The sequence below is a fragment of the Passer domesticus genome, chromosome Z (assembly GCF_036417665.1).
Source record: "Passer domesticus isolate bPasDom1 chromosome Z, bPasDom1.hap1, whole genome shotgun sequence".
Taxonomy (NCBI): domain Eukaryota; kingdom Metazoa; phylum Chordata; class Aves; order Passeriformes; family Passeridae; genus Passer; species Passer domesticus.
In genome coordinates this window covers 46,149,874-46,161,131 of record NC_087512.1, presented here as the reverse complement: position 1 = coordinate 46,161,131, position 11,258 = coordinate 46,149,874, and the positions used below count along the sequence as shown (strand labels likewise).

Here is an 11,258-nt window from a genome sequence, read left to right as displayed (position 1 = left end):
GGAACTCCTTCAGCCACCAAAGACAGCAGCTTTTCAGGGCTTTTTTTTCTATTAGGAAAAGTTGAGCTCAAGTCTTCTTATCTACACAGATAGAATCAGCTCTCAGGGTAACAGGTGCAGGGTCTTCTGAGTGTTTGGGAGCTCGTGTCTTCCTGCTGGTGAGTAATACACCAACATACAGTTCTGGGTGCACGCTTGCTGTGTGAATGGGATTGTCAGGTTCTGTGTCAGCTTCTGCACCACAGGTAGTCTTTGCAGCAGACATCAGCAAATACAACACACTGCAGTGGAAATGTCAGAGGCCTAAAAAAGGCATAGGTGGTTAAAATTTTCCATGTATAGTTCATCTTGAGACTAAGTAGCACTTAAGGACCACCTCTAGTGGCTGGGCTGGCATGCTTAGTTCTCCAAATGACAATGATGTTATGCAAAAACAGTGGTGCTTTGAGCAACAAATTGAACTTTTCACTGAATTACACCTTAACCACTGTATCACACTGAAAATGTGTCCTCAGCACTCTGCAGGTGGGGAGGACAACAGCATTATCCTGAGTGGGAAGGAACAGCGCAGTTCCTCATGGCAACCCAAGCTTTACATCAAATGCTGAGGGTTAGGTAGGTAACAAGTTCTTTAGGATGGCCCTCTGTCCCCCATCAGGAAAACAAAAGGAATTAATGTCCATGGGCCTGTTTCTGAATCTGAAAACAGAAAAACAACTTCAGAAAGTTAGTCACCTATGTATGTCCTACCAAACATACCCAACACGGACTTACAGAAATCACAGTCATGCCACAAGTTTCACCTCAGGCCTGATAGGCAAGCTGAACTTTCTGGGGAACCATCTGAATCATAACAGAGGAATACAGAATAGGGCACCTTTTGTAATCAAGTCTGGAAATACTCAAGCTACAGAGGCGCTGATGGGCAAGTGACATTACAACTAGGATGTAAATGCATGACTACAGAAATTAACAACAATTTTCAACCTGTGAGCTTTATCTATTTTTTAAAAAATGACACAGACATTTTCTTTTTTGTTTTTTTGTTTTGTTTTGTTTTAATTAGGAAATCAATTACAAAGTTTTTTACTTCAGGAAGTAACCTGTGAAATGGTCAGTAAGAAATTGCAGAGACAACTTCAAAGACAATAAAACCACAGAATCCTTGCTGAATGTTGGCTGGAAGAGAACTTCGGATCACACACAGTATAACTTCCAACACACAGCGGGGCTAACTGAATGAATTTGCTCCAGTGCTGGAAGATCTCCCAGGGTACAGGGTGGAGACCTGGGGCTCATCCCCACAGTAAACACACAGGTAAGAAAAGAGTCTCCTGAACTCCTGGAAATGTCCCCAACTTGTGCCTGTTGCCTTTGGGGCTCTCCCTCTGACCTTCTGAGAAAAATGCACCTCTGTGCCTCTCCTCCTTCGAGCTGATGGCAGCCAAAAGGTCTCTGAGTCATCATTGTCCCCAGGCTGAAATAAGGCACAAATCACTGCCAGCTTAGGTGATAACAGGCTGTTCATGATTGCACAAAGGTCAGATGGGCAAGGACTTGCTGAGGATCTCAGCTAACCTAATTGCTCAATCAGCAATTTATAGTAATTTATTTAGATGACAATATAATCACTCACTAAGCAACTGGACAATTATCCCTGGTGTGAAGCACACCAGGATTAGTAAAGAAAATAAATGTCTCCTCCTGAAGATCTCACAGACTCAAGGAACTTATTGCCTGGAGGAGCATAGGACTCATGGGATCCACAGGGAAAAGCACTTCAGGATTCAGCAAAATTTATGGCATGTGTTTATGGGGATTGATGAAACATGCAAGTCATGCTTAGGGAAGAGATAAAAGGACAGGAAAAGGAAAGACCAAGATGGCTCAGAAAGGAATGAACATGGGAAAGTAGAGGAAAATGTAGAGAAAAAGTGCTGGCTCTGTACAAACAGGCCTCTAGTGTGTGTATTTCTGTGAGTCCTTCACTTCATCACTGCTGCGTGCTCCCTCCTCTCATTACATCCTACTTCTTTTGAGTGCGTCCTCTACTCTTGATAGATATTTATGAACAGCAGTGAACTTCAAGCTGGACTCACTCATAAGAGAAAAGGTCTGGATACCAGCAACAGAAGCTGGAAATCTCTGGGATTCCCTTGTCTGAATGACAGCAGCAAGGCAGGCCACTGGGATCTAGGCCAGGTACTGGATAAACTGTCCATGCAGACATATGTGTGTTTGCTCCTTGAACAGTGATGAGCTGGGGAGCAGGATCAGCCTGTCAGGGCTGCTCAGCAGACCATGGGCACCATCCTGCACCATTACCAGCCATGGGCATATGCCCAGGCTGTATTGCAGGTTGTCAGCAACCACCTCTCCAGGGTGCCAAGCTCACTCCAAAGGGTGGTCCTCCCTTTAGCATATACACCACTTCCCCTACTTGGTACCATTTCCAGATTTGCTCTGATCTCTCCCCTCATCCAGCTTAAGAATGACCCTAAAGTGCCTTGCCCTAGTATCACATCACTTCTCTGCCAACCAAGGCTGAGATGGGGTGACTCAGACACTGAAGTCTGAGCCCAGAGATCCAGTCCATCCCTCAAGCCCACTCATCTATTAGCTCAACATGTGGCTGCCAAGTACATCCTGCTGAAGGCCTTGCTCAAGCTGTCCAACATCCATGCTCTTCCCCTCTCCACAGAGTCTGTCATCTCTTAAGAAAAGAAATTAAGTACCAATGGGCCAAACACAAACTGTCCTGCAAACTCCCTCTCAGTCATTTTCCCTCCATCTAGCTCCTGGCGAAGAGTCTCCCTCTGTATTATCTGCCTGTGGGCTGAAGAGAGGCTATTTCCCAGACTTTCCATACTTCTGTTAGATGGTGCAACACCAGCCTCACAAACACCCCCTGATCACAGTCCTTCCTTCATAGTTAGGAGAGTGGGAGGCCTATAATGACATCAGCCAGCTCCTTCTCCTGCCCCACTGACCAGTGGGATCACACCTTCCTTCCCCTCCTTCTGCTGGTGAAGCACTCAGGAAAACCTTGGTTTATCAGAGGAAGCCCTTCATGGTAGCTTGTAACTGTGGCCCCCACCTCTGCAACTGTGCAATTGTGGAGCTAAATCTTATTTAGTTTGCCAATGCCTGATGTGAGGGATTCCAGAAACTGCCCTGACCCTAACAGAGAGAACCACAGGGGAACAGTGGCCTAACACACGTGCCCTGCCTGCTGGAAAGGCTGGGGCTCACACTGTGGATTTTGTGCTGGCTTATGTACAGGCAAGGAAAATGGAGGCCTCTTTTCCCAGAGAGCAGAACTACATATATGTGGTACCTGAATTACTAATAGATTTAATATTTTTTTCTTAAACCTGAATTAATTTTCAAGAATGAAGCTCAAGCTTCACCACTGTGAATCCACGGGCCCATATCAGAGATCAGTTAGGAGCTTTGAGTTGTGCTGACTGGTGGTGATCTAGTGAAATCTAGCAGAGCAAGCAGTAGCCCACAGTAACTGGTTGCACTGTCTGACCAGCATAAAAGTGCTGAGCAGAAATATTTAACATGGCAAAACGTTATCCAAATAGGGAAAACATGCCTGCTCAGAAGGTATTTAGAGGAGTCTGTGCCTATGCACAGGGCACTACCAAGGAATTCCAGGCAGATCCCACACTGGAGCAGGGACTACAGATGACTTGGACAGAAGAAACTGATATGCTCAGAATGGCAAAAAACATCCCCAGTAGCATCCCTGCTTCCCACATCACTCCTCTCTTTGTCTGAAGGTTTGAAACATGCTGAACATGACGAGAAGCAAGGTGGAACAGCTAACTAGTGAGATAAGAATTTGTGTTCAGGCATTTGCTTTATGTTGATTTAAAATAAAATTATTATAACATAATCCCTCAGTTAAAGCCTGGTTGCCTGCAGCAGGAACTAATTCATTCCTTCACTGCCTAAGATTTGCATTGCTAGAGCCTATAAGCTCATGAAGCATTATTTCATTTGCCTACACCCAAAGGGAAAGGGTGAAAAGGAATAGAAATGTCGATTCTGAAGCTGAAAGCATCGTGTTTCTTTCATATATCATGCAAACTCATGAGATGACTTGAGACAGAGATGCAGTCTCTTCTCCTTCTTTCCCCCATTCCTGGTCTAGAAGACCTAAGCCTTTCCCAAGCCATTTAATCCTAGATCCAATCCTAGATTTCAACTTCAGAGGAGAAGGGAGACACTGATCCTTTAATTAAGTAATCTGAAAAATACACACACAATAATTTAGATTCCACTATTTGATAAAAGATATACTAGAAACAAAACAAAAACAACCAAAAAAACACCAACCAACAAAAATCAACCAACCAACCAAACAAAAAAAAAACAAACAACAAACAAACAAACAAACAAAAAAAAACCACCCAAAGAAAAACAAAAAAAAAAAACACCCCAAAACAACCAGAAGGAAGGAATAAAAGACCTTGTAAATGTCGTCCCACATTGTTTTAGGCTTCTGTACCTGAAGCACTGCTCTGTGCCTTCCACCTCTTTATTATCAGCCTTTCTCTCTGACTCAAATGCCTTATAAACATACTCTGAATTTTAGGCAGGACTGCTTACAAATTAATGATGGAAATAAACAGAGAATATGTTGATAATGCCAACATGGCTGCTAGCCAGCAGGTAACCAAAAAATATTGAGAATTGTGAAAATGGTAGATGCATATTCACAAATACAAACTGGTTTAAATAACCATAATTGCCAGTAAAAAGTGATTTATCAGACGTATTTAATTTTCAATCTTCCAGCAGGTTACAGTAAAGGACATTAAGATCCAGTATTCTCTCCTTCAGGTAAAGAGCAATATGCTGACAGTGTATTAAAAATCTTAGTTGTTTTATAGCTGAAAAAATATTTTGTTATTAGTAATCAAAATAGCCTATTATTAATGTATAAAAACTAAAGGCCTACATTTTGAGATCTGTAACATGAGACAAAAAGAGCATCAGTGATTTTAACTGTGCTGTCAGCTATATCGGTCTCGAAAGCTTTATTTTTCCATATTTGCAATAAAAGTTAAAAGGTCTCTGTATGTTTCTCTTCTGATATACCTCAAATATATTTAGACTAAATCATATTAGCCAGTAAGATGGACAAAACATGGACAAAACTAAGAGGCAAAAGACCCCACATGAATACTGATATTCAGTATAGTCATTAACATGTATCTTCTTGACAGAAGCAAGGAAAACAACATTGTTAGAAATTAATCACAGCACATTCAAGTGAGATGGCTAGACAGGTCACTAGGGGGGCGGTGATGCAAACTGCAAACACTTTTTACACGTTTTATTCTGCTGTAACTTAATCCATTAAACTGTTTTCCTGTTCACTGCTCACAACTCTCTAACCATGTGTGGAAAACATGATCAGATGTTCAGCATACCTGCACCGACCTGATTTATCATTTATACATTGATAAGAAGAAACAACATTTTAGCCGTGAATGGACTCCATAAAAGATTTATTACTTTGTTAGACAGTGTTTCTTATTCAGTGTCTGAAGTGCAGATCGAAATCCATTACAAATAATGATGACACTCATCTTACAAAGAATCCTGCTTTTAAACAGAAATGCTTGCTGCCTCTGCAAAGCAAACAAAATCTCTTACCTGGGATGTTTGTACAATAAAAATTTCAATGCATCCCCTAGAAAGAAAACAAACACAAAAATCCCCTGAAGCTAATGGATTTAGGATCTTGTGAACAGCACCTAGAAATCCAGCACATTTTTAGGATTCTGTAGTCTAAGAAAGTAAAAAAAATATATGCACACAGGATTTTTTTCTGTGCCCATGAGGCACTGGTCTGTATTTATATCAAGACGTATATTTTTAAATTCAAAATAGATAATATCACCATTCTGTTATTTGGGAAGTGCTATAATGACGGCTGTAGAACAAAAGGTATCCTTGAAAAGACAGTTTATTTCAATTCAACATTTTTAAAGCAAGACCAGTTTTAACACAAAACTGATCTTGACTAAAACAAACAACTCGGTTAACAATTTGCTCTTCAAAATCTCCACAACAATTTAAAGCCAATATTTTCCATCTTGCATTCCAGTGGCACAGCGGACATTGCAATGCAGAACCACATACCACACACCTATTTTCAGTCTTGCACTCTGTAAGCGTGGTTCTGATCCATTGCTGTGAAGAACAGGCAGACAGCAGCCGTGATGAACACGTGCACTCCCTCGTAGAGGAGCTTTGGCGAGAAGACGCTCCATATGAACAGGTGGTAGCGCAGACCTGTCACCAAAACAATGTAGATGGCAACGGGGATTGAACGCATCAGAGCGTAGCAGAAACAGCCGTGACCCACTGCTGCAGAATTCCTGGGAACGAAAACAGAGGACTTCATTCTCAGGCAAACTCAGAAAAGACACTGGAGTTCCTCCCCTCTTTAGCATTATTTCACAACACAAGGAGTATTCTGAGATCTCCACTTTGTATTTGAAAACTGATTGTTAACACAATGATGAACCAATAAAATTTGTTCCTGTCACCTCTATATGTCCTATAATGTGTGTGTCAGGTGTAAGCACAGATTACAACAAAGGTGCCCAGTAGTTCACTTCACACTTAGATTGTTCTGTACTTTAATGTATTTTTATTCTAATTGTCAAAGTTTCCATTAATCAGTTTCAAGACCGCTTTGTCTCCTGTTGGCCTTACAGTGCCGTTCCACAGAGCCTGAATGGCAGAAGGAAGAGAGAACGACAGTACTCCTCACAAAACTTCCTACCTGTTCAACAGACAATCAGGTGGGAGCATGCAGCCCCCTTGTAAAGGACATAAAACTTGTCAGAGTGCACCACTGCCCACAGCCAGCAACACTGTACAAAACAACATAAAAACTGTGCTACTGGAAAACTTTGCAAAGCTTACTAACATAACATTCTCTAAGGAATACAAGGAATACCACATTCTTAGGCTCACAAGATACATTGCATTTCTGTCATAGCTGCTTAGCTCAGCTGGGTCCACTGCATCCCAAGAAATGTCTGCCCCATGTAACCTACATGGACCATATTTGCAACATCAATGTATTTTGGTGGGTGACAAGAGTCAGATGAAAATGGAAGTGAAAAGGTTTCCTGCACTTTGATTGTCCTCCCTCTCCTGAGGCACTAACTCAAAGCGATGCCAGGTTGGCCCCTGTCCAATTTCCCCAAAATACATCTGCAGAGATTAATTCACACTAAATTCAGATGTTTACCCCTTCAGACAAAAGGAAGGAAAAAACTATTTCACTGGAATAATAAGTGAACATTTTCCTCTCCCCATCAAAATATTTAACATAAGCAGCTCCCAAAAGAACACACTGGCAAAGAGTGGAAATGTTTTACAGCAAAATCCTGATCTGAGAATCTGTTCTGCTCCTCCCAGTTTTTAATTCTAATCTTGTTCCAAGTAATAAAAATTTAACATGCCTAGCACTTCTGCAAGATGTTAATTAGTCACTTATGACTAAGTAAACTACAGAATGCAGTATTTTACATAAACCATTAAACGTCTTATTTTTTAAATAAAAATAACTTGGATACAGCCCTGTTTTCCAGTGAAGTCAAGATCTAAATTCCCAAGGCTTTCAGTAGAAGGAAGAACAGGTAATGAAAGCAGAGTTTTAAAATCAAGGACAGCAGGAATGAATGACTGAAAAACATACATTCAGTTCTCAGAAAACTACTTCCCTTGCTGCTTAGCCAAGGAAACTGAGACTTGGGAGTGAACCATACTGCTCCCTGCATCTGCATAACTATCTTAGTCTTCAGTGAGCTTGTGTAAATAACCTGATTTATTTTTAATAACTGATTTTATTGACAAGGATTAAACAAAGTGCAGTTCACTCTGTCTTAACTGTTTTCATGCTGATACGAGTTAAAACAGTATTTGTAGCAAAAACAGTATTTGTAATAGTCAGATGGCCACTGAATAAACAGAGGAAATGGCTTTTCAATCAGACAGGCAGGCATTTAAAAAAACATTTTCTGGAGTTAAAAAATGCACTTGACAGACCATATAATGAATCCCCAGGTCAATGATACAATTCTTTCTGTATTGTGATATCATAAAAATAGCTAACTGTTTTCTGCTTATAAGATACCTCTACTTACAAAAGCTCTCAGCACTCACTTCACCTCTCACGATACCACAGACACATACCTTCAGAGGGAAAACTTGGACAGTTTCACTGTATAATGCAGTGGTGCTGCCTTTAGAGAAGCAGCAAAAGCACACTGTATCCACAAAGTTAAACTGTTAGTGGGAATCAACAGCAGATTAACTGGGTTTATCTCAGAGTTGGTGAAAGCGTCCGCACATGCATCGTTGCGGACAGAGCACTGGAATGACTGAGCAGAAGCAGTTAGACCTACTTGGCCTGACCCTAAGGCAATAACGTAGCTCTTCAAGCACATCATCATTCTTTCCTCTTACTTCGGCCAAGGACAAAATTTGAACAGTTAATAGTAATGCCTTTTGTGTGCTCCTTTTCCTCATTCTACAGACACAGTGCAAACAGCATCTCCAGGACACATGAAAGGCAGCATCCAAGGATCAGGCAGCTACTGACAACATGACCATGACAATCCAGCTAGTTCTGCCGGTTTCTGAGTAACTCCAAATGAATTCACCAGAAGAACAGAGAAAGCTGTCTGTGGGATGCCACTCATGTATCCTCATGTTCATGATCTGGACCAGCCAGTAATGAATAACCTTGCAAATTCTCAGTGTTGTTTCAATTAAAATAATGGAAGACTACAGGACACAACTAAAGTATCAATCTGTAACTAATCCACAGTAAATCGTCTCTTCAGCAATTAATACCTTTCATTATTTAAAGGAGAAGAGCACAGACAGATATAAACTACCTCCATGCTCTGACAAAAACAGCCCACTATTACTCCTCCACAATGCAGGAGTAACAAAAAGGAATACTCAGCTTCTAATAATCAGCTCATCTAGGAAGTTAGCTTATGGGGACTTGAAAGAGAGATTCATATGTGTTACAAATGACAAAGCATATCCAAACTTCATGTGAGATCCAGGAAAAAACAATGTTTTTGGAGAGTTCTGAAGCAAAGAACACTACAGATTAAAATCACTAAACATGCTGTAATTAGAATGCAAATATTAAGTACGGTCTAGAAAACATATCGGCTTTCAGCAAAATTTGTCTCTTAACAGAAAATATTTAATGCATAGTAAAACATGCCCAAGAAACTGTTATATGAATAGGTTTACCACTTCTTTGGATATCCTAAACCCTAGTAGTTTAATATCCTAATCTAATAGTAGATGTTTCATCAACAAATTTTTTACCTCTTAATCCTCTCTAAGGTGCCGCTGAGTAATACAAGGATTGCAAAATGAAAAAAACTACAATGCAAAACAAAAAAACCCCCAAAACAAACCCCCCCCAAACAAAAAAACCCTACTATTTTCTTGTGAAAAAATGTCTCTTAGTTATATAGAATACTTGGCAGCAGGTGGCAACAAGTTTTGTACCTTAAAAATCAAGCAAAACATCTCCATAGACAGCCTACAAATGCATCCAGAAGGGATTTTAAAATAAACTTTACAGTGTTTACAGTGTCCCAACCCTTCTTCCAACATACCATACCAAATAAACAGTATATAAATATGCAAGCATATGAAGGCGGAATACCCTAGTATTGTCACTCTTCTAGGGTTGGAAGAGGAGGGCCATTCTGAAGGGTTCCAGTATAAATGCGCTGAGTCCTTTCAATGCAAGTTACCCTGTAGCATTTCCACCCTCCCACTTCCTCCTTTTCTAGCTGAACATCACTGCCTAAGTTATCTCCTACTGGAGATACTGAATTTGCCTATTTGAAGGCTATTTTTACTGTATTAACACCTTCTACAGTATTAAGTGGCACTTTCTAGGCATTCTGCAGTTTCAAAGATCTCCCTGTTTAGTGCCCTCTGAAAATACTTGGTATTTTTTCATCTACCCCATATATACTAATGAATGGTCGCACTCAGAAACAAGCTGTGTAGCATTCCAAATTTCTCTAACATCTTAGTGTATCTGCATTGTGTGAGAAATTTCTCTGATCTAAGCAAGTATCAATCAGTTCAGCAGCAAGAACAAATTTGCTACACCTCTCCCACACATCCCATTCTTACTTAGTATAATTCTACAACACTATTTTAGATTATAGAACAGAATCCTGCCTTTTCATGGAAAAACACTTTATATTTTTAGCAGTTCCAAGGGAACCAAGACTCCTCTGTAAATTTACATGATTAATTCTCGTAGAAACTACCAATCAGGAAAAGATTTTTAATGATATGAAGTCACGATTTTTGGCACCACACCGTATCAATGGACAGATGTCAAAATGGTGGTTGCCAGCAAGATAAAAGGGCTGTAAAGTGTATTCTGCTGCCATGGAAATTATGGAACTTTGGTATGACTAATTTTTCTCTCTCCTGTGCATTCTTTTTTCCAGTAAGAAAGGCAGTGAAGGTACAACTACCTGAGCAAGATCTGTCTGTGGCAGTAAGTTACAGGGGACTGTAGCACATGTGGATTGTAGTACAGGGTTCAGCAGGTTCTCACAAAGACTTAGCCGTAAAAAGCTAGTAGGACTTAAAACTTCAATTCTCTTGATTTCAGCATCAAGAGTATGAAAAATAGAATTGTATCAATGTTTTTTCCAGTTCTCACTGCTGGCATAATCAGTTGTGCTGTGAGCTTCATGTCAGCAAAATAGGCAAAAAAAACCCCAACAAAATGAAACACCACACATACACACACACACAAAGAACCCAAACCAAAAACACACACACACAAAAAAAAAAAACCAAAAACCTTAAACAAAACAAAACAAAAGGCCAAAAACAACCCAATAAAAACCCCAAAGAAGCTCTAAACCAAGCCAGCCTATTCCCGCTGACACTGTTCCAGATTTTATTGCAGCAAGGTATAACCAAACCATCCTAACATGAAAAGCACAAATCCTAAGTATTTCAAAGCCCAGAATCAGTCAATTTTCTGTGACTATTCGTCCAAAATTCACTGAATACTTCATAAGGTTTCCAGTAGGAAAAAAACCTGAAGCAATTTACACTGGTGTCATACATGCAGGGAATAACAAAGAAATTTATAAGTTGATTTTCTGTTAAAGTGCATCTGCAGGCTTTCCTGCCCATCTTTGTACACA

At 40.3% G+C, this 11,258-nt stretch overlaps 1 protein-coding gene across 6 annotated transcripts in view; it reads right to left on the bottom strand.

Annotated features, from left to right (window-relative positions):
- Positions 1 to 4,773: 4,773 nt before the first annotated feature.
- Positions 4,774 to 11,258, bottom strand: part of PIGG (phosphatidylinositol glycan anchor biosynthesis class G (EMM blood group)) — a 73,233-nt gene continuing 66,748 nt past the window's right edge. For 4 of the 6 annotated variants that reach the window (XM_064405615.1, XM_064405617.1, XM_064405618.1 and 1 more), the window contains one exon: positions 4,774 to 6,401. In XM_064405615.1, the coding sequence (XP_064261685.1) occupies positions 6,176 to 6,401 (226 nt within the window). In that variant the 3' untranslated portion in view covers positions 4,774 to 6,175. The remainder of the gene's footprint in view (positions 6,402 to 11,258) is intronic. The other 2 variants (XM_064405616.1, XR_010354225.1) reach the window with 2 other exon arrangements.